The sequence below is a fragment of the Hyla sarda genome, chromosome 3 (assembly GCF_029499605.1).
Source record: "Hyla sarda isolate aHylSar1 chromosome 3, aHylSar1.hap1, whole genome shotgun sequence".
Taxonomy (NCBI): Eukaryota; Metazoa; Chordata; class Amphibia; order Anura; family Hylidae; genus Hyla; species Hyla sarda.
Genome location: NC_079191.1, coordinates 266,069,505 through 266,094,413, shown reverse-complemented (window position 1 = coordinate 266,094,413; position 24,909 = coordinate 266,069,505). Strand labels below are relative to the sequence as shown.

The following is a 24,909-nucleotide window of genomic DNA, read 5'->3' as shown; positions in this document are numbered from 1 at the left end:
ATTGCCATTGCACAATGTACCATATTTTTCGCCGTATAAGATGCACTTTTTCTTCCTCAAAACTGGGGGGGGAGTTGGTGCGTCTTATGCGGCAAATACGCATTAAAACCCTGTCATATCACGGCGGTCCCTGCGGCCATCCCTGTGGCCGGGACCCGCTGCTAATACAGGACATCACCAATCACGGTGATGCCCTGTATTAACCCTTCAGACGCGGCGATCAAAGCTGACCACCGTGTCTGAAGCGAAAGTGAAACTAAACCGGCTGCTCAGTCGGGCTGTTCGGGACCGCAGCAGTGAAATTGCAGCATCCCGAACAGCTTACAGGACACCGGGAGGGACCTTACCTGCCTCCTCTGTGTTCGATCGGTGAATGACTGCTCCTTGCATGGCAAGCACTCTCATTCGTCAACATCAAGTCGTCGCGCACGCCGTACCATCATCCAATAGGAGCGGCATGCGTAGCGACGTGATGGCGGCGAAGGAGAGCGAGGATCCCGGCAGCAGAGACATTCCGGAGCGACGGGGACACCCTGGGGAAGCGGCGACAGCGATGGAGCAGCGGTGATGAGCGGTGACAGGTCCGGAGCGGCGGGGACACGTGAGTATTACCTCCTATACCAGTGGACTTCAACCTGCGGACCTCCAGATGTTGCAAAACTACAACTCCTGGCATGCCAACGGCTGTCCGGGCATGCTGGGAGTTGTAGTTTTGCAACATATGGAGGTCCGCAGGTTGAAGATCACTGTCCTATACTCTACATTGTATTTGGTTCAGAATCTTTTTTTCTAGATTTTCCTCCTTTAAAATTGCGGCTTATATGCCAGAGGGTCTTATATGGCGAAAAATACGGTAAATTGCAAGCCTGGTGTTCAATTTTACCTTCTATAGAGATGACTGAATCTTTATTTTCTATTCATTATTTTTTTTATTTCTATTGACAGATTTTCAAACTTGGATAATGAATTTTATGTTACTACCTTGTAATTACATTGTATATAGATCACTACTGAAAAACATAAATATAAACATAAATAAGCAGGAAGTCTAGGCTGCCATACAAGTTCGGCACCAGTCATCACTAGATGCTCTGTTGCAACCCACTAGAAATCTGTGGATCCTTGAAACAAATGTTGATGACTCTTCTAGTTTCTAATTCATTGTAATTGGACCATTCTTAAGTTCACAGCACAAAGCCATAGTTAAGTAGGCAATAGTAGGTGTATTAAAAACATGTTGTACTTACATCATTTTCGCCACGGTTATTGCCCGACATAGTTGCATATGGCTGCTTGGAATATAGCCCATAATAATATGTTTCTAAGTGCTAATCAAAATATACCAGGCACTACACCCAACAAAATGTCCTTTACTGTATGCTAGGAATAATTTACTAGATCGCATTGTTTATACATGTTTTCTCCCATAATAAAATGCAGTTTTGTCCTGTTCTGCAGTGCAACAGGTTTTTACAATTGCGCAGTGCACTTTAAATGTGCCTCAGTGACTCTGTATGAAACACTGCACAGCATTCTATTTAAAAACAAACATGACGTTGTTACATGCAAATCCCAGTTTAACTTTTTAAATGGCATGTGGGAAAAATAAGAAAATCCTTTCTCAAACATATAAACAGAAAGGAACCAGGAGCAGTGTATTCATATGTATATTTAATGGGGTTTTTGTTTAGGGAGTATATACCAATTGACTTGAGAAATTTACAATAACCTTTGTGTTTTTCTGAATGGCAGAATCCCTTATTTTTGCATTCCCCAGCTGTCCATAAATCCATTTCCTCTCCTATAATCAAGACTCCAAGATTTTTACAATCCCTTTGACCACTTCTGGCATCATTTTTTTATAGTTTTCAAACATATACTGATCACACTTTACCACATCTGCTTCTTGGGCTGTTGGAAAAAAGTCAAATCGTTACAAGCCAAAAGGGCACTATAGAAGAGGCAGCTGTTCTGTACCATTTCTGTTGTGATACTGCTAAACACAACAATGCAGACCAATACTTCTAGCAGAGCCTTCCCAGACAAATAAGGGTAAATTATTTTCTTAAGAGGAAAAAAATAAACTGGAAAATGAAGGAATACACAACTATAATTTTTATAATTTTTATTTAATACATTTTTGTATTATAATTCATTTTCATTACATTAAATCCTTTCCATTTAATGTCAAATATAAATTATAAACCAGTGGTACCAACATTTAAGAGGCTTTAGAACTGCAGAAAGTACTATATAGGGATCTTTTTTTCTGGCCATGTGACCTACATGATCAAGAAAACAGTTTTTCGATATCCTGACCACCACTATGGCAAGATCTCAGAAGGCAGGTTTTTAATGTTAACTACCCAGTAATCTTTGTTTCTTCTTCTTCTCACTCTGATGACTTTAGGTCACTAAAGCTAAAGCTTTCAGTCAGAGCTGAGAGGAGGGGGAGCTCTTAATATCTCCCTGATCTCTTTTCCATAATCTTCATATGTAAAAATATTACAATGTTTAGAAACAATCATTATGCCTACTTAGAATGCTAACACCATTTTAGCAGTTGTGCATTGGTTCTGTAGCACCTAGACATATTGTCAGGTGATAAGCAGTTTTTTCTTTTCTCCAGACATGATGCTTAGAATTGATGCCAAAAAGTTAAATTTTGGTTTCATCAGACAAGAGAATCTTGTTTCGAATAGTCTGAGAATCCTTGAGATGCTTTTTGCTTACGCCAAATGGGCTTTCATGTGTCTTTTACTACAGAGTGGCTTATTTTTGCTACTCTGCCATAAAGCCCAGATCTATGGAGTACTGAAGTGATAGCTGACATTCTGTGAGTTTCTCCCACTTTCACATTTTGTGCAATCCAGTCAAGGCATTGTGCGAAACAGCCATGGCCTCAGAACACTCCTGCCCCGTGTGATGCAGACGCATTCCACTCCCTGCTCCAAGCATGTATATGTTAATATTTTTTGTCATAAAGGAAAAAGATTTTACAGAAGATTGGTGAGTGTCGCCCATTCCAATTGCCCATATACAAATTGTTGAATTCTTTCAGCTGAGCACTGCTGGGAAGTAGTTTGCTGTATTGTGTACCAGTGAAGAGTTTCCCAATTTGCATAGACTGTGTTAAGATGATGGATGCCTCCATGCCATCACTTACAGACTGGTTAAAAGTAGTTATTCATATGGAGACACTTAAAAAATTTGATTTCAGACACCTTCGTCACCACTGGATTGATATCATGTCATCTTCTACCTATCAATCTTCTTCTTCTTTTCTTTTTTTTTTTTTTTTTTTGTAGAATAAAATTGTATCTTCTACACTCAAAGCTTTTAGTTAAAGCTTTAATTTTTGGGAAGTCCAGTCATTGAAAAGGCTGGAAAACAGCCCAGATATCAAATTGTAAATTTTGTTGAAAATGTAAATAATGAATCCATCCTGCAAATCTGATCTGTCAACTGCTCTTTAAAAATGTTAGATAAAGCCTAATGTTAAGCATAGTGAAGTCTGTGTATCAAATACGTCAGGTCATCCTAATACCCCGTAAAAGAAAAAGCCATGATTTTTTCCTTCATTAATCTTCTATTAATCTAATACAAAAAGAAAGCATTTGTTTGATGTCTGTTTGATGAAGCCAGATTGTTCATCTATTAAACATTGTTTTTTATCATATCTGTGATTTTTGCTTTAGCTACAAAGTTAAAAAGCTGGATGATCATCCTCAATGTGGTTGATCATTTTTGCCAGGGGTTGTACTGTGTAGATATGTCCAGTCTTACTACCACTAATGTTCTTGGGGTTTTGCCCAACCACTTTGTCAGTGAACCTCAACTGTTGTGCCCTTCACTTCACTATTTCTTCCTTCAGAACCAACTTTATTTCATTAAGCTAATCTCTAATTCAGAATGAGCAGCTGTCCTGTTGAACGCAAGGTATGCATCTATTTTAGAATTGCATAAGTCAGCACTGCATGGTTTTTGAACAACTGGACTTTTAACTGTCTGGTTCTCCTAATGCTGATTTGCATTAACCTTTTGTATGCAAGAGTGTGTTAAAAGACATATTTACTTAAACTCTATTTGTGTTTACGGTCATTTATTCCATTTATAGCAAATATAATTTAAAGACATTTGGAAATGTCATATGACACTCAAGCAAAAGGTTAATTAAATGATTTTGATTAGATACCAATTTTTATATAAGATGTGTGTAATGTGGGTTTTGTATAAAAAAAAAGTTCAAAATCAACTGTGTTTCTCATAGTAACCTTGAAGAATGTAATTTTGGAGTTAAAGATTACAAAATTAAAACAACCAACTATAATACATAATCAAGTTCCTAGGTTTCCACCTATACATATGTTTTTATTGTCTACAAACACTTTCAAAATCTAAAGGTGAAACATTACCTGACATGGCAATCTTCAGTAACTTTTGAGGAGAGCCCCCTACCATAGACATTAATGGAGGGGGGGGGGGGCGGTGGCATGATTAAACCGTTGTTTAAACTGTTTAGAATGTCGGGTGTTGCAAGAGTGCTGCACGGAGATCATGGGGGGTCCCAGTCACTAGACCTCTGCGCCTGATGAAAGGGCCAACCCGGTCCAGAAACGCATTGTGTGTAATAAAATAGTTGATCTTCTTACCTTGCATCCATTGTATCCTCCTTTCGGAACCATTTTCTCTGGCAGTGCGGATGCCAAGTTCCTCCATGATCTACACGCCAAGCCAGCATGGGAATGTCCACTGCAGCCCTATCCAGCCACGTTGCTCTGCGTTCATGAGTATTGTGCCTTATTTTGCACAACCACACAAGGTGAGCATACAGAGTAGCTTATCTGCCTTTGTCGTATAGCTGGACCTGCACAAAGGAGCGCTTTGTGTTTCTCTCCTTTCTTAGACCCCAGCGATCAGACATCTTATCCCCTATGCTTTGGAGGAACTTTGGACGTAACTGCAGCCTTCATTCTTCTTGGGTATGATGCCACAATTTGCACATCTAGATTTGGGGATTCTCTACCATTCTTCTCTGCAGGTCCTCTCAGGCGCTGTCAGACTGGATAAAGACAGTTGGCCATTTTAAGTTCTCTCATGAGATGTTTGATTATGTTCAAGTCCCGGCTCTGGCTGGGCTGCTCAAGGAAATTCACAGAGTCGTCCCTAAGCCATTCCTGTGTTTATTTGGCTGCATACTTAGGGTCATTGTCTTGCTGGAAGTTAAATTTTTCAGCCCAGCCTGAAGTCCAAAGTAATAGGTAAAACAATACCGGCACTCACGATAGATGCTAAATCACCTCAAGTGTTTATTCACACATAGAGCATAGATGTAGCAAAATAGCGACATGCATGACGCGTTTCGGCCAACAGGTGGCCTTCATCAACCGATCAGTTGAGAAGGGCCACCTGTTGGCCAAAACGCATCCTGCGTGTCGCTATTTTGCTATGTGTGAATAAACACTTGAGGTGATTTAGCATCTATCATGAGTGCCGGAATTCTTTTACCTATTGCTGATGATTACCAGTCCGTGAGCACCACACCACAGATACGAGTGCCGACTCCCCGCTACCTTTATTGAAGTTAAAAGTACTTAAGTTCTGGTTTTCATTAGGTATATAATATATCTGTACTTTGCATCATACAGCTTTCCCTCAACCCTGACCACCACCAGGTGATGAGCAGTGCCTTGTTTCCTCCAGACTCTTAAATTTAGGACAAAAACATCAATGTTGGCTTCATCAGACCAGATAATCTGGTTTCTTACAGTATTGATAAGGGTCCTTTTTTTTCTCAAACACCAGGCAGGCTTTCATGTGTCTTTTACTATGGAAAGGCTTATTTCTTGCCACTCTGCCATAAAGCCCAGATTGGTGGAGTGTAGAGCTCCGTCACTGTCAGGCTCTCACATCAAGCAAAAACCTCAATGTTGGTTTCATCAGACCAGAGACATCCTCTGGATATTACACTTAGTACATGCACTTATTTCTTTAATTGACCATGGCAAGACCTATTTTGAGTGGAACCTATCCTAGTGGTTTTTACAAAGTAACAGTATGGTACTATCATTCACTCGCTATGCCATGGTAATATGTGGTCTTAGTGTGGAGGCATAATTTAGTCATGTTATTTAGACACTACGTGGTGGTAAAATTTAGCCATGATGTGTTTATTGCAGCATTATTTGGTAACTGCATGACTATAATTGATAAGCTGCATACAATACAGTGTTCCCTGTTGAGCAAAAGGGTGGTTTGTTTTTTTCCCCAAACTCCAGCAGTCATATCTTCTTCCCAGCACCAAAGTCTGCCATGCCTGTCTTAGCACTGGGAAAGAGTGCACTTGCAGAAGACTACTACTACTGTTAGCAAGTGTTTTTTCCGGACACAGCAGTGCTAGGAGCGGCCAGTATAGCAGACTTGTTGGGCAGAGGATGCAACTTCTGGTGGAAAGAAAAAAGAAGTGTCCAGAATCAGAGAAGATGTCTCCTGTGACTCACTGAATATAATGCTGTGTAGTGCTGTATTCTCCTGTTAGTGCTATCATGCTGAATTCAATTTAAAGTGTACCATCATTAGAAACAAAACATTAAAAACTTTTGATATGTCCTAAGAACATGTCAAAAGTTTTAATCTGTCAAGGTCTGAGTGTTCAGACCCCAGCAGATTAGTAGAACAAGCATAAAAAGAGGCATGAAGCCACATTTTTCTCTTCCCGCTCTGTGTCTATGGAAATGGGTTGATCCCATTATGAGACTGCCTCAACCACGTGGCTTGTTGCTGGAAGGGAATGCATTAGACCCTACTGATCAGTAGTAAGATCCAGAAGAAATGCATGCTTACTGCATTCAAATGCACAGCAAAAATTTACTGAATGGAGCAATGAATAGTTAAGGGGGCTTATTTGGTTTCTATGGTCTAATATCCAAAAAGACTCCAAATAGCCACATGTTATTCAGATATCTTTATAATATCTATATATGTGCCAGATACAAACAACTAGATGAAACAAACCAAAACCACATGAAGACACAAATGGGTCCTTAAATTGAATGCCTAAATGACACAAAACTAATCAAATCATACCAAATGTGTTGCTGTTTGAGCATATGATAAAACATCACTTAGAGGAGAGGACAGAAAAGTAATGAGGGAAGGATTTGTGCAGAGAAGAAAAAAGAATATCCAGCTCCCAGGTGTAGAGGATCCGATAAAACTTAACTTTTAATGGTGGATATAAAAAAGGAAAACAGGAAAGTGACATGTCACTCTAAAAAGGGAGTGAAACGCCGACGAGTTTCGAGCTGTCGCTCTTAGCCATGACTAAGAGTGACAGCTCGAAACGTGTCGGTGTTTCACTCCCTTTTTAGAGTGACATGTCACTTTCCTTTTTTCCTTTTTAATATCCACACCTGGGAGCTGGATTTTCTTTTTTCTTCTATGTTACAGGGAGTGGCGACTCCCTGCATCCGTACTCCAGGACCTTTATCGGATGACTACTGTTTATGGACTATATGGTGAGCTGATCTACACCCTTTGACTTTCTTTTTGCAACAGGGATTTGTGCACCCTATTGATACCACCTCTTCCCTCTGTCCCTACCTTTTGGTGTGCCCAACTCCTTAATAGGGTGGCAGACCCTGTTCTGGGCTACAGTGAGGAACAAAACAATGAACAGCAGATAACAAGTGCATAAAACATACACTGGATCAAAAACATATCTTCACTTCACAACAGACTTCTTTATCAGCTGTTCAGTATTTTGTCCCCTAATGTACGGCAGGACAGGGTCCACCATCATTGTAGCATATTAAGAAGGTGGACACCCCAAATGGTAGGGACAGAAGGAAGAGTGATGTTTTATCATACACCCAAACTATAACATATACACCATAATACATTTGGGATGGTTTAATAAGTTTGGGTGTCAATTTTAGGACACATTTGTGTCTCTTTGTGGTTTTGGTTCGTTATCAAGCATGAATAAAAGATATATTTTATAGACACCTGAATAACATGTTGTTATGGATCTTTACTCACTGAATTTTTTCATATGCACGGCAACCACAAGAAGCACTGATGTTGGCCATGTCTATGGATAACTATAAATAACAATAAATAAGTTAGGGTAAATAGGTGAAACATATCTAAGGATAAGAGCATCTGGATACTTAGGAGTTAAGAATACAGTTATGTCAGTCATGCAACAACCAATTTTAACAATGCAGCTATAAGTGTGAAACTTCCATAACAGTTCTATCTACAGAACCATTTTGGAATCATGCAAATAGTTTCCTCAAAAGTAACAGAAAACTGAAGGAGACTGAAACTATCCACAAAGAAAACCCTGCATGCTCCTTCTCCTTATAATGTAAAGTAGAGAACTGCAACTTGCTTAGGGGATCATGCAGGCAATGATCCTTGGGAAAATATATGCTAAGTAGATTTTGCCCAGAAATAAGAAAACCCTAAACAACTGTCTACAGATGGTGTCTCTTTATCTTGGGTGAGACTTTGGCTTGGCTAAAATTCCTGGCTCCTGGGTTGGACATTGATAGGGAAGCTATGTCCATTAGGTAACGATAATGAGTTTTTGTTTATCCTTCTCTTCCTCAGGTCCTATGTGATAAATTGCATTCAATATGGCTCCAGAGGTTAAATTTTTTTTATAGATATTAATCCAAGAAAATTATCTTCTTTAAATGTCAGAATATATATTGACAGCAGCCTTATATATGATATATAGTACTCAAGTTTGATTGAAAGCAAATCTATCTGCAATTTACCTGAATGAAGATCTGTACCTGGTTGGGTAGTCAGGCCAGTAAGCGAATCCTGTAACTGATACGTTGATGATGATGAGGTGCCATCCACTGTGTTATTTGGGGTCATATAGGCTGAGTATGTTGATGCTGAGTAATACTGTGCATATTGGTTTTGGCCGAAAGCTGTGTAAGAGGGATAATCCTAGAACAGAAGGAACAATTTATTAAGCGGAGTAGTAAAATGATTATTTGAGATTTGGCAGCAGTGAGGATTAATTAGCACTTAACACTAGGTTGGAGCCAGGATCCTGTTACTTCAGGTAGATTTAACATTGAATTAACACATAACCACAGAAAATCGCTTACAAAATGCTTGGTCTTAACATCTTAGTCATATTGAATGCTGTGCTGCAGCCTATCATTACAGCGCATTCCTTAAAGCCTTTTCTACAGGTGTTATGAAGAGTTCTAAAAAAGCATACTATTCGCCTTTTCATCCATTGCAATGGTTTTACATACATTTTCCCCAGCTGTATATCTTGTATAATATTACCAACAGCAGACCTGTCAACTGAAAGCAAACCACTCCAACCGGAAACATCATGCTAGTAAACATAACTGCCAAATCATTTTAGCTTATATTATTTTTACACAGACAAGGCAAATAAAAGTGACACAAGTAGAAGGTTAAAAACATAATGCATTAACAGGTAAAGTTAGGAAACTAGGGGTCACCCTCAAATCTGAAGTGTTGCACCCGAGAATGTCAGATAGTTATTTGCAGATGGTATGTGTTACTTTCACCTCTGAACAATATATCAAGCTATTTTTTTTTCCATGACATCCATTCCAAACATATTTTCTTTGGCAATTTTGCCTATTGGTATGCAAGTTTATTTATAAAAGGAAGTCAACCTAACTTCATTTCATGTGTGCTTTTGTTATTACAGATAAACACTGAGTATTAGCTTTGTTTTTTTTTTATAGATTCTCATTTTACCAAAAATCCTAAAACTAAACTGAAGAAATTAATTTATTTCAAGCGCATCTTGGAAATTCAAATTTTCAGTTTGGCTGTTGACATCAAATGTTAGTCTTAATATTACATTCAATGAATGCACCAGGAAAGCTCTGTGTGAGGGCACTATATATATGCATAAAGCCCCACTGACCTAACATATGTCACAATAGTGATCTCTTGGCATACAGTAGAGAGGTATGTGTCAGCATTCTCATCTTGTATGGAATACAGTAGTGTAGTTGACTTTTATTTAATACAGTGGTGTCAGTGTTGTATATAGAAGAGATGGGGGCCTACAGCAAAGGTTGAAACAAACAGTCTCTTATGATGTCTGGTTTTGTCTTTCAGGATAAAGAGGTGTGGGTTTTTTCCCGTTACGCTTCATGACCCATTAGTCAATTCCTCCTTCCAATAATTTGTTGATAATGCAGGAGTTTTGCACAGTTTTTTACCCATAGAAAAAGAAATGAGACCCGCTGGGACAGAGCCCCCTCTCTTTAAAGGCCCAATAATAGTCGGATGATCTGCCTTTACCACCAACAGAATAACTTGACAGAAGACTTGGGCATGATTTGAAAAATGCCTTACTGAAGGATTAATGCAGAAGACATCTACAAATCTCTTTAGAATAGTGACATCAATGGGAAAAAGCTACAGACAGCTACAGTAGACATGATATCACTTCTATTGGTAAGATAAGAATGTGTCCAATGGCCCTCATTTACTATTGCAAACCCGACATGTTTTGTCGGGTTGTGCGCCAGATTCTGTCGCATTGCGCCAGAAATTCTGTCTGCGCCAGATTTTGTGCCAGAATTGAAAAAACCCAGACTAACTCTCCATTTTGCTAAGAAAACCTGGAAAAGGGGTGTGTCTGGCGGGAAAAGGGGGCATGGTCTCCGAAAAGGGGCGTGTTCCCGACATTTTCACAAAAAACCAACATATTTACTAAGGTTTCCACATAAAATGTGGTGGATTTCAGCTGAGGAAAACCCTACAGATCAGAGCAGGTGTAAAAAAAAGCAAAGTGAAGGGAAAGTGGAAAATGTAGGGAAACCTTAGTAAATACTGTGGAAAATAAATTGTAGGGAATTAAAACCCACAAAGAAACCTACACTCCACTTTTAGTAAATGAGGGCCATTATGTTCATGTTCCCATTGTTTAGTTCATAAATCAATATGGTTTTCCTTACCTGCTGAGGATTACTAAAGTTTGTTGAATTGGTTACGGAGTTATTTGCATAAATACTAGATGATGGGGTGAAACTTGAACCTGTAAAACAAAGTTTGGATAGAATAATTTACTTTTCAATATAGTAAAATAGCGAAAAGAATAATCTACTTTTCAATATAGTAAAATAGGTAAATCAAAGTTATATTTTAGGTGAAAAATTCCATCTAAATTTAAATAATTTGTCCAAACCATGCACACCACCCATTCTTCTAGAATTAAACTAAAACAAAAAAACTTTTGGTCTTTTATTACCATGGAAAGCTTTGTGTTATCATGCAGGACTGCATTTTCACTTGGCAGTTTTTTTTTTGTGTTTTTGAGTCAAAGCCAGAAGTGTTTTCAAAAGAAGTGGGAAATATAAAGAAAGGACTTCATTATATTTCTCTTTCCTGTTGGGTCCACTTCTGACTTTGGCTCAAAAACTGCAGTGATGGTTTAAAAAAAATCCTGCCAGGTAGAAATGCAGAACTTGCATCAAGTCATTAAAGTGTACCTATCAATAAAAAATAAAATAAAAAACAACAACTTTTGACATGTCCTTGGGACATGCCAAAAGTTTTATCAATTGGGATCTGAGTGCTTAGATTTCAACCGATGACAAGAATGAGCGAGAGAGAGAGGCTACTCTCTCCGCTCTGTGTCTAAATAATTCCTTACAGATTATCTGATACAGAGCCAGGAAAGAGTGCAAAGTGCACTTCTCCCAGGCCATTCTTATCTTAAAAAATATTTAAATGACAGGTACTATTTAATCTCCCTTTATGGGGATGCAGAAATATGTGTAATACATTGTTCCATTCATCTGTTGTTTCCCCTGGAATTGAAGAAATCATTTGACAATTAAATAACCATTTTTTCTGTAAGTAAAGTGCGTCCTTACATATTTTAACTGTCAACAGAGGATGGACCCAATGCATGGTTGTAGGAAAAGATGTGCTAGATATGTTCGTTTATGGGAAATACAAGTAATAGTAAGGGTATGTTCACACTACGTAATTCCCGCTGAATTCTACGAAAGGAATTACGTGCTGTGGACATAAATATCAGTGTGAATGGGTTTCCGCAAGACAATTCCGCCCCTGAAATTGTTCAGCGCAAAGAAAGAACATGTTCAGTCTGTGCGCAGAAGTCCGCGAACACTGCATAGCCATCAATGGTGACGGCGCAGTGCCAAGCGGTCCTACCGCCGAAGTATTGCGACGGCGGCCGCCAGAATGGAATCTGCATTCACAATCCGTAGTGTGAACATACCCTAAAACTGACATAAGATGGCAAAGTTTCCCATTTAATACTCTAATTAACATTTGCCATCTTAACCATATAAAGCACATCTATAATCTATCCTATTTTTTCAGCATTAACTTCTATACCTGGCATTTGGTAGGAGTATGGAGTTTGGCCTGGCTGGGGTGTGGAAAATCCGGGACTATAACTTAGGCAACCACTTTGCAATGGAGACTGTGTTTGAGGAAGACCACCTTCTGTCTTGATACCAGGAAGCATCACTCCTAGATCTGCATTAGATACATAAAACCATTTGTTCATAGATGTTACTTAAATGACGATGAACAAAGAAAACCGATACGACAACATTACACAAGAATTAGCATACCATATGTTGGTAAACTGTAAGGCTGTCCAGTTTGTGAGTATGCTGTGTAAACTGTAGGTTGTTGCATTCCAGAGTACTGGGTCTGGCCAGCATAGGCTGACATAGTCTGAGCGGCTGGTGTTGAGAGAATATGTGGATAGGGCCTAATTTGGAAAGGAAAACAAAAATATTTATCTTTAGTATACAGTATATATGTTCTATTTTAGCTAAGCTGTTTACTACATTATTATTATTTCATGTTCCAACACAGATTACTTTATATAAAGCAGCAAATGAATTGAACAGCTGGACTAAGGGTGCGTTCACACTACGGAATCTCCGCTCGCTGAATTCCGCGAGCGGAGATTCTGCCTGGCAGCCACCGCCGAGGATACTTCGACGCTAGTGCCGCGGGGCACTGAGCCGTCACCATTGACGGCTATGCAGTGCTCGCTGAATCTGCGCAAAGAATGAACATGCTCTTTTTTTTGCACGGAACAATTTCTGCGGCGGAATTGTCCGCCGCAGAAATTCTGCAGTGTGAACGGGTCTCGCGGAGACCCATTCACACTAATGTTAAGTCCACACCGCGGAATTCCACTCGTGGCGTTCCGCTCGTGGAATTCCGCGAGAATTCCGTAGTGTGAACGCACCCTAATAGTAAAAGTATACAATAAAGATAATATTGCTTTAGTATTAGTTTGTAACATTGTTGATTATAAATTTGCAATCTCAAAAAAATCTTGATATTTCCAAGCAGTCCTAGCACTGACATGTTCTGTCTATGAAATGCCAGATTGTTCTGGGTGCCTGCTGCCCACAGACATTTCACCTTGTGATTGGACCCTAAAGGGACTCAGGTACTACTGTGGTTCCATGAAAATTGAGGTACAGAATTTAAGGGGAAATGCACTTTACTTTAATTATTAATGTTTTCCCTATAGTTATCCTGTTTTTCACCTTGTTCACCATTTTCAGCTAATTTGGGGCATTGTTATAAAAAAAATTAAAAGTTTTATATTTGTAAAATGGTTAAAACAATAATTAAAAAAAAAAAAAAATAATATATATATATATATATATATATATATATATATATATATATAAAATAATATTGTACACTTATGAGGATTCAGAAAGGCCCAAAATAAATGTATGGGCACTGTAATATGGTCATATGCTTAAACCCTTATGCCCTATAAAATTGTTAGATTTGCCAATTTTTCGCCCTAACGTGAGATAAAATTATCTTTACATGTTACTATTCTCTGCATAAGATAGCTGAGACTACCACTACCTTACCGCACATCTCTAATCTTTAGAATATTACAATTTATCACTTATCCATTTTCTATTTATGGGCCTATCTAAGAAATCCAAGTATAATGCTTTGCTTTCTTCAACGTACATGGTTAGCCATTGCTACATTCGCACAGGGTGATATGCGACCTCGTCCTCATGATCAGTGGGATAAAGGGTTACTCCGCTCGTAGACAAGATGTCTGATTGTTGGGGCCTCGCCGCTGGGACCCCCTGCAATCTCCCTGCAGCACCCGGCATTCCGTTAGAACATCGGCTGCTGCGTGGGAGGCTGGTGACGTCGCGGCCATGCCCCTTGTGACATCATGTCCCTCAATGGGAAGGGGCATGGTGGCCTTCATATACTTAGACTCCTATAGACTTGCATTGAGAGGGAGGGCGTGACATCACGAAGGGGGTGTGGCCATGACGTCGGCACTGCATCATTAGTCATCAGGCATGGAGCTAAGTTCGCTCCGTGCACCTGATGACTTCGGTGCTGCAGTAGAAAAATGGGGGGTCCCAGTGGATAGTGGATAAGATTTCTAGGAGTGGAGTATCCCTTTAAGCAGTCAGACCTCTCTCCTGTAAATAGATGATAAGTTAAGATTCTGAGATCTTGGGATAAAACAGATCAACATTTTGATCAGGGTCAGGGTCTGGATATTTAAACCACCACCAATTGCTAGATAGACGGGGAGAAGCATGCAGCTGAGCCCGTTACTTTGTTGCTCATTGCTTTATCTGTCTTAAAGCAGGAAACAGATTAAATCGTAAGTCCATGAGGGGGGTGGTGCAGTGAGTAAATAGTAAATAGTCTTCATCCTCTTTCTAGCAATCAGTGGGGATCTGAACACACAGAGCCCAACTAATCAAAACATTTGTCAAAAATGATTGGGAATGATAGTAGTTCTGGAAGTACTGCTCCAGGGGGACTATTACATTGCGCATATATATATATATATATATATATATATATATATATATATATATATGATAAATATCTATCTAATGAGCTTAATTGGTGGGAAAGTGGCATATAGTGGTATATACACAACCTAACATATGAAGACAAATCTGTGCACACCTTATTTTCTATTACACAAACATGGATGATCTCATCCCCTGAATATTGTGTCTAAACATTCACAGAGTTTTCTGAGAACCAAACTGTAGGCTATCCTTTAAGTACAATTGTACATAAATGGTATAATGCTTCTTATTGTTCCTAAAAACTGAACAGGAAAACATAAAGTCTCCAATAATACATTCCAAGTAAAGTTGTCTTAATAGAAGGTGTGGGAATTTATGCAATGCCACAATTACTACCTATACTACTGCCTACTGATTTAATCCAATAATAGTGTGAAGAAAAGATTTCAAATAATCAGTTACCACGCCTTTATTCTGTATGATGAAGCAATAGGCTTTAAATACCCTATACATAATCCCGTCCTATAGTGCATAACGTACATATGATATGTGAAGCATGTAAAGATATATATATATATATATATATATATATATATATGTATACTTTGTTGAAGAGCAGCACTCCCAAGCCCGCAATAGGCTTGAAAATGGTGGTGTGAGGCCACAGAAAGGTTGCCTGTATTAACTCTGGAATAAACACTTTTGCACATTGATTTGGAGTGCTGCGGTCGCCTTCTTGCCTATATATATATATTTATATATATATATATATATATATATATATATATATATATATATATATATAGTGCAGAATGTTTAAGGCAGGTGTAGAAAGGGCTGTAAGTAAGAATGCTTTTAATAATAGCAGTGTTAATAGTCTTCTATTAAGACCACCCTCCATAGAAGGCCACTTTTCAATGTAATTGTGGTTGTTCTTCACAAAAAGGTTAATATACTGTATACCTCAATAACAACAAAAAATAATTAAACCACACTGTTTACCGCCAAATGAGTGCATGCCCATAGGAGCATCAAATGTAGGGCAACATTTCTGATCCAGCATGGAGCCTTTTTTAAGGCTTTTGCATATAAAAGTCTCCAGGATACAGCTGAAATGTTGCTCTGCATTTGATGCAGAAACTAGAGATGAGTGAACTTACAGTAAATTTGATACGTCACGAACTTCTAAGCTCGGCGGTTGCTGACTTTTCCTGCATAAATTAGTTCAGCTTTCCGGTGCTTCGGTGGGCTGGAAAAGGTGGATACAGTCCTAGGAAAGAGTCTCCTAGGACTGTATCCACCTTTTCCAGCCCACGGGAGCACCTGAAAGCTGAACTCATTTATGCAGGATAAGTCATCAACTGCCGAGCCGAGAAGTTCGTGACAAATCGAATTTACTGTAAGTTCGCTCATCTCTAGCAGAAACCTGTGGTCCTCATGGAATTGTGTTCTGTCAGTATAGAAAAATAAGTATAGACATAACGTCACAGCATATCTTCTTATTGTGGAAATTTGACTGTTTAGTATGCCCTAACATGTTATCTTGCCTTTCTATTGATTTCTCAACTTCCATTTGTTCAGATGAGCATGGGACTGATGGATTTTTTTTTGCAAATAATGTATGCATATAAAGAAATAAATACATTTACATACATATATTTGATTGTATACATGATAAAACAATACTGTTTATATGCTAAAACAGAACAATAAAAAATAAAACATACATAACAAATGCCTCAACTGAAGCCAGTCAGGACAGCCATTTGTAGCTGTACTCGGACTAAGGCTGAGCTGTAATACCAGACACAGCCAAGGTATTAGATTGGTGCTGTTTCTGTTTCATGAGTATGTCCTCTACTCGTACTGTATTTATGTTTGTAATGTATCCATGGCTGTAGATATTACTGTTTTGCTGGTAATACGTGTAAAGGAAAAAAGTTTTTACATCAACATAGAGGGGATTCAAATGTAAGAGCAGTGAGACTACAGAACTTTCTGCCAGAGGAAGTCATGGTCAGGGGGCAGAACTATAGGGGGTGCAGGGGATGCAGCTGCACTGGGGCCCTGGGGCCTAAGGAAAACCCAAGGTGTGTCTGCCTGATAAGAGACCAGTATTATAAATGGCACATGGGGTCCTGTTGCCGATTTTGCATCAGGGCCCAGAAGCTACAAGTTACACCTCTGGTCATAGTGAACTCAATAAAAGAGTTTAAAAGGGGCCTGGATGCATATCAGTAGAGTACAGGTTATAGTCACTAGATCCTGAGGAAGATCTGTTGACCCAAGGATTTATTCTGATCGCCAGATTTGGGGTCAGGAAGGAATTGTTCTCCCTAGAATGAAGAAAATTGGCTTCTATCTCATTGGTTTCCTGCCTTTCTCTGGATCTAAAATGCAAAGCAATAGGCTGGACAACATGAAAACAAAGACAAAAAACCTTGGGGATGCAACTCCCCTCAGGGTAAACCCTGAATAGAGACCCTCTCTGGTCTAAAACTTAACTTTTAATTTTGCAAATAATAACTATATTAACGTGCTCAAAATTGCCCACTAGGTGGCAGTGTGTGATTTAAAATTACAATCCCGTATTCATTTGTTTTAGTTTTGTGGCATATTATGCTTGGATGTATCTGACCACGGGGCTCTGTATACAGTGCTCTGCTCAAATGCCGTCTATGGACTTAGCATCTCAGAGCTCCGTGGTCCATCCATATATTACTGCCGGGATTGAGCTAAAATCTGTTCTCCTCTATATCAACGTTTCGCCGGTGAGACTCAGACTCTTGAAAAAGCCGGGTCTCACCGGCGAAACGTTGATATAGAGGAGAACAGATTTTAGCTCAATCCCGGCAGTAATATATGGATGGACCACGGAGCTCTGAGATGCTAAGTCCATAGACGGCATTTGAGCAGAGCACTGTATACAGAGCCCCGTGGTCAGATACATCCAAGCATAATATGCCACAAAACTAAAACAAATGAATACAGGATTGTAATTTTAAATCACACACTGCCACCTAGTGGGCAATTTTAGCACGTTAATATAGTTATCATTTGTAAAATTAAAAGTTAAGTTTTAGACCAGAGAGGGTCTCTATTCAGGGTTTACCCTGAGGGGAGTTGCATCCCCAAGGTTTTTTGTCTCTGATTAAAGTGCCCGTAGACCCTCTAGGAGGTATTTTGGTTACACAACATGAAAACAAGTCTTTTTCAGCCTTACAAACTATGTGAACATGTTAATATTCCATGTTAGTGTTTACATACCAGGATTCTATGAGGTAGGTTAAAAAGTAGGAAGTTCTTTAAAGTGTACCTGTCGTCAACAAAAACGTTTTACATAATTTAGATAATACCATTCTATGTATATTTGTAATATACATTGGTTAAAAAATATGTATATTGTTTGCCCTGCAGCTATTGTTTGCGTGTCTCAGTGAGTAGTCCAAATACAGGAAGTGAGGGTGGACAAGTAGGGCTCTGTACACTGAGGACAAGCAGGACTCTGTGCACTGAGGACAAGTAGGGCTCTGTACACTGAGGACAAGCAGGGTTCTGTACACTTAGGACAAGCAGGGCTCTGTACACTGAGGACAAGCAGGGCTCTGTGCATTGAAGACAAGCAGGGCTCTGTACACTGAGGACAAGCAGGGCTCTGTACACTGAGGACAAGCAGGGCTCTGTACACTGAGGACAAGCAGGGCTCTGTACACTGAGGACAAGCAGGGAGGCTCTGTGCAGTGAGGCTCTGTGACATGCTCCCGGCTCACACATCAGGATGATTGATAAGCCAGGAGCCTACACAGAGCCGTTCTTGTCCTACCCCACTTTCTGCATTTTGACTCCTCATGGAGACACACATGCAATAGCTTGTATACACATTTTTTTAACCAATGTATACAAGGCCGGACTGGGACCAAAAATAGGCTCTGGCATTTTAGAATTAGCAGCCCATTTTAGTCATGAGTAGGTGTGGCTATGTGGAGGTGGAGCCACAAATGTGAGGGGCCAAATATTAATCATAGTTCGGTATAATAGGGTACATAATGGGGGGAAAAAAACATAAATATGCATATATGTGCACATGCTATGGTCACCCAGTGTATTTCAGACATATTTCATTAAAAAAAAAAAAAAAAAAAAGGTCCGCAAAATTGTGGAAAGATTGTGTATGGGGAAGTAAGTGTAAAAGGGACATCTTTTTTACTGGCGTATATGGCCTCTTTCATACTGCAGTTAGTGCATGGCAGTGTGATGGCCACTGCGAGAGGTGGCCAGAATAACGGGAGAAAAATTACAGCATGTGTTCTTTAATAATAGTAAATGGAAGCTGCTGGGGCCCGTTATTTGGTGTTGCACCCCATTATAAGAACGCCCATTAAGGTCATGAGAAAAAAAAACTTTGATGGCCGTACTCAACGGGGAGCAATGGCAGTGTATAAAGGGCCTAAATAAGTCACATTTTGAGGATGCTAAAATGTGTTCCTTTTTCTTTTTTTAAAGGGCAAATCTCATGTTAAAAACGTATACCCAACCGGAGAAGAGGCCACCACATCCCCTCCATAAAGCTCTATGGGAGAGCCGAAGCTTGCCAAACGGCTCTCTCATAGAACTATATGAAGGGGTCATGACGCGCTCCTGTGCTGCAGCACAGGGGCTCCAAACAGAAGATTCTAGGGGGCCCCAGCGCTCGTACTTCCCGCGATCTACTGTAAAACGTATCCCCTATCTTTCGGATAGGGGATCATTTTCTAACATGAGATTTGTCCTTTAATTAACATATTGCGTGCAAAAGAACTATTTTCCCATAGACTTACATAGAGCACATTTGTCACGATTCGGCTAACAGGTAGTGGATCCTCTGTGTCAGCGAGGGATTGGCGTGGACCGTGCCGGTGGACCGGTTCTAAGATGCTACTGGTATTCACCAGAGCCCGCCGCAAAGCGGGATGGTCTTGCTGCGGCGGTAGCAACCAGGTCGTATCCACTAGCAACGGCTCAACCTCGCTGACTGCTGAGAAGGCGGGGGACAGAAGGACTAGGCAGAGACTAGGTCAGACGTAGCAGAAGGTCGGGGCAGGCGGCAAGGTTCGTAGTCAATATGGCAATAGCAGGAGGTCAGGAACACAGTATGGACAAACACAGTAATAGCTTTCTCTAGGCACTAAGGCAACAAGATCCGGCAAGGGAGTGCAGGGGCAGTGAGCAGATATAGTCTGGGAGCAGATGGAAGCCAATTAAGCTAATTGGGCCAGGCACCAATCATTGGTGCACTGGCCCTTTAAGTCTCAGAGAGCTGGCGCGCGCGCGCCCTAGAGAGCGGAGCCGCGCGCGCCAGCACATGACAGCAGGGGACCGGGACGGGTAAGTGACTTGGGATGCGATTCGCGAGCGGGCGCGTCCCGCTGTGCGAATCGCATCCCCGACGGCCATGTCAGAGCAGCGCTCCCGGTCAGCGGGACTGACCGGGGCGCTGCAGAGAGAGAGACGCCGTGAGCGCTCCGGGGAGGAGCGGGGACCCGGAGCGCTCGGCGTAACAACATTAATCTTAAAAATACTGCCACAATCGTTCTGTGATTGCGTGGATGCATTTTTGATAATGAAAAATACATTGTGTGAACCTAGCCTGTTAAGGTAAGACAATTTCCCATGGTAAAAACACATACCTCTAAATAAATCATATAGTTACCAAATAACACCGGTATATAAGGAAAAAATATTATCACTATACATAGTACCACCATACTGTTACTGACCAAATCCTGTATACTGGGACTAATATTAACAAGAATATCAGTATACAAGGAGGAATATTATCACCATACATATTACTAACATACTGTTACTGACCAAATCCTGTATACTGAGACCAATATTACCAATAATACCAGTATACAAGGAGGAATATTATCACCATACATATTACCATAATGCTACTAAATCCTGCATACTGACCAATATTTCCAATAATTCCAGTATAGAAGGAGGAATATTATAACCATACATATTACTAACATACTGTTGTAGTCAGTGAAGTCAGTGTATAGCAGCACTGAGCTTCACGCTATTCTACAACGAGAATAGAATAGAGTTACACTTCTATCAAGGCTATGTTCACATGTCAAAATTTTCGTGCTGAATTCCACATTGGAATTCTGCAAGGAGATTCCACAGCAGCAGAGTACTGTTGTATTCAATGCCCTCTCACCCTACTTGTGTAAGTGGCAGCTCAGACAGGCAGCGGTCAACGGAGCTCACTGGAAGGGCACGGCAGACAAAAGTGTATGTACACAGTGACTCCTCCAGCAGAATATTGAGTACAGCTCTGCAGTATAATACAGGATATAACTCAGGATCAATACAGGATAAGTAGTGTATTTACACAATGAACCCGCCAAAAGAATAGTGAGTACAGTTCTGCAGTATAATACAGGATATAACTCAGGATCAGTGCAGGATAAGTAATGTAATGTATGTAAACAGTGACCTCCCCAGCAGAATAGTGAGTACAGCTCTGGAGTATAATTCAGGATATAACTCAGGATCAGTGCAGGATAAGTAATGTAACGTATGTACATAGTGACCCCACCAGCAGAATAGTGAGTACAACTCTTTAGTATGATACAGGATATAACTTAGGATCAGTATGGGATAAATAATGTAATGTATGTACACAGTGACCCCACCAGCAGAATAGTGAGTACAGCTCTGTAGTATAATACAGGATATAACTCAGGATCAGTACAGAATAAGTAATGTAATGTATGTACACAGTGACCTCACCAGAAGAATAGTGAGTGCAGCTCTGGAGTATAATACAGGATATAACTCACGATCAGTACAGGATAAGTAATGCAACGTATGTACACAGTGACCCCACCAGCTGAAGTACAGAGGGTTCAGGGATGGACAGAGGGGTCTGGTGGAATACAGAGGGATAAGGGACGGACAGAGGGGTCTGGTGGAATACAGAGGGGTCAGGGATGGACAGAGGGGTCTGGTGGAATACAGAGGGTTAAGGGATGGACAGAGGGGTCTAGTGGAATACAGAGTGGTCACAGATGGACAAAGGGGTCTGGTGGACTACAGAAGGGAAAGGGACAGACAAAGGGGTCTGGTGGAGAACAGAGGGGTCAGGGACGGACACAGGGGTCTGGTGGAATACAGAGGGGTCTGATGGAGTACAGGGAGTCAGGGATACACAAAAGGGTCTGGTGGAGTACAGAGGGGTCTGGTGGAGTACAGAGGTGTAAGGGATGGACAGAGGTGTCTGGTGGAGTACATAGGGGTCTGGTGGAGTACAGAGGTGTAAGGGATGGACAGAGGTGTCTGGTGGAGTACATAGGGGTCTGGTGGAGTAGAGGGAGGTCAGGGATGGACAGAGGGGTCTGGTGAAGTACAGAGGAATACATGGCTTGGGGAGGTTAACAACATGGTTTAGAACGGACATTCTTCCTGTCATATAAATAATACTGTAAGTTTCTCTACTCTCTGTCTGCCCCTGTTATGCTATGTAAGGGTTAAACCAGCTGTAACAAACCTACTAGATAAGAGCACAGGGGCAGACAGAGAGATCGGCGTCCTGGGCTGATGGTGAATTTACCTCACAGCCCCCGGCCAGGATTACAAGAAGACTTCTTTCATGAAGATAGATTAGATAACTCACAATGTTCAGCCATGCTCCTTCCCTATACAGTGCGGCCACAGCTCTTAAAGCGGCAGTCACAGCTCTAAAAGCTCTGGCTGCAAGTTGCGGCTCCAGCATATTCAGTGCAAACAGGTAGGAGGCCCAGTTTGCCCGATGGCCAGTCCAGCCCTGAATATATATTACAAAGATACATATAATGGTATTATCTACATTATATAAAAAGCTTTTGTTGATGACAGGTACACTTTAATTGTAGAAAGATTATTCAGGGGATACTCCAAGTATAAAGGCTGGGAAGTTATGACATGACTTGTTTGGGTTGCACACAACATAAAGGACATGGTTGCTAAATCAAGCTTAACATCTGATGATGGGCACTGTCTTGCAATTTATTCAGGTTCATAGAGCACATGTCACAGGGTTGTCAGTAATTGAGTGTAACACAATCCTAAGGTGCTATATAGCCTCCTTTACAAAGTCTCTTTATATTGTCTCACACGCATTTTATACCGCGTAAAAAAAGAATGCATGTAAATTCAGTATGATAGTGTTTTATGCCATTTTCACATGTTTAGAATGGCATGCAGTATTTACTTAGTATCATTTTGTAAACTATCCCTGGTGTTTTTCAGACCTTAAAAAAAGCCTATGGTTGAAAAAAGCCTGAGAAAAGTGCCACAACCAAATCATGCTACAGTTTAAGGAAGAGGAAAAAAGCCACTGATCCCAAAAAGCCATAAAAATACAATAACGCAGGATGCATTGTATAAAGTAAATCACTAAAGACATTAATCCCTTGGCAATATCAAATGTACATGTAAGGTATGGCCGCCTGTTACTTAGCGCACAATGCTGTACATGCACATCATGCAGTGCAGGGGGTCTAAGAAGAGAGCAATGGCTGTTATTAGCAGCTTGAATTAACAGTCAATAAGCAACATCACCGATCACCAATAGTTGGTCATTTATTAAATAATGATTGAAGCAATTAAGAGCTTTAATGACAGGTACTGTGCCTGTCAGGTGCCCGATTGGTAACTTTTTGTCATGTAAATTGGTTTCTATGGGAGCCGGTGGCCTTTACTAGGCCTCCTGCAGATTCTACTTACAAAATAAAAACAATTAAAAAGCTGATCAGTCATAACTAATGAGCAGAATAAAAATGAGGCCAGCAGAGTAGGGATCATTTTGGATTCCCTGCTTCGGCTGTGTGTGGTTGGTGAATACAGTTAGGTGGCACTGATCATCATTTTTTTCTGGGTCACAGACCACTGAGCGTAAACTCACACTGTAGCATGCAGTAATAAACAGGATTATTATCAGATGTATACTGCCTAAAAAGATAGAATTTTACACTGGGTCCCTGTCACTAGGTTTATGTTGCCCTTAGAAAAGCCAGCACGAATCTGGTCATAGAGTCTCTTTATGGGGTAAGAGTACCATCAGGCTAAACAAAAAGGAAAACACTGATAAAAGGGCAATGAGAAAAGCTAAATGCTGAGTGTAAATCCAGTTTAAATGGGCACTGCTATTTTAACCCCTTAAGGACCAAGGGCGTACAGGTACGCCTTTGCTCCCTGGTACTTAAGGACCAAGGGCGTACCTGTACGCCCGTGGGAATTTCGGTCCCCGCCGCGCGCCGGGCGGGGATCGCGCCGGGGTGACTGCTGATATCTATCAGCAGGCACCCCGCGCAAATGCCCAGGGGGGTCATTAGACCCCCCCATGTCGGCGATCGGCGCAAATCGCAAGTGAATTCACACTTGCGATTTGCGCCGATTCCGGGTCATGCGGGTCTATGGTGACCCGGTGACCCGGAATAGAAGGGGAATCGCGGGTGTCCTAGACACCCACGATCCCCCTGTAGCGATAGGAGTGAGGTGGCAGGGTTGCCACCCCTCCTATCTCTGCTATTGGTGGTCTAGACGCGACCACCAATAGCAGATCGGGGGCGGAGGGGTTTACTTTCGGTTTCCCCGTCCTGCCCTCCCACAATAGGCGGGGCAGGACGGGGAAACCGACAGGGACCGGCGCCGAAGATCCACTTACCCATCGGCGATGGCAGCGGCGACGATCAGCGGCGGCAGCGGGCGACGAACTGCGGAAGAAGAGGACCGCGACGCAGCTCCCTGGATCCAACGGAAGCCGGTGAGTTACTTAGCAACATCTGGAGGGCTACAGTCTGAGACCACTATAGTGGTCTCTAAACTGTAACCCTCCAGATGTTGCAAAACTACAACTCCCAGCATGCCCAGAGAGCTGTTTAGGCTTGCTGGGAGTTGCAGTTTTGAAACAGCTGGAGGTCTACAGTTTGAGACCACTGCAAAGTGATCTCTATACTGTGCACCTCCAGATCTTGCAAAACTACAACTCCCAGCATGCCCAGACAGCAGTTTGCACTATGCAGTGGTCTCTAAA

The 24,909-nt window shown here is 41.0% G+C and overlaps 1 protein-coding gene across 11 annotated transcripts in view; it reads right to left on the bottom strand.

Moving 5' to 3' along the window:
• EYA4 (EYA transcriptional coactivator and phosphatase 4) overlaps positions 1–24,909 on the bottom strand; it is a 401,807-nt gene that overhangs the window by 74,986 nt on the left and 301,912 nt on the right. For 10 of the 11 annotated variants that reach the window (XR_008891352.1, XM_056566571.1, XM_056566572.1 and 7 more), the window contains 4 exons: positions 12,633–12,775; positions 12,391–12,534; positions 10,980–11,059; positions 8,787–8,967 (listed from right to left, as the gene is read on the bottom strand). Coding sequence is in view for 10 of the 11 variants with exons in the window: in XM_056566571.1 (XP_056422546.1) it covers positions 8,787–8,967; positions 10,980–11,059; positions 12,391–12,534; positions 12,633–12,775 (548 nt within the window). In the remaining variant the exon portion in view is untranslated. Of the gene's footprint in view, positions 1–8,786; positions 8,968–10,979; positions 11,060–12,390; positions 12,535–12,632; positions 12,776–14,019; positions 14,138–24,909 lie in introns of those variants that run through there. The other variant, XM_056566578.1, reaches the window with a different exon arrangement.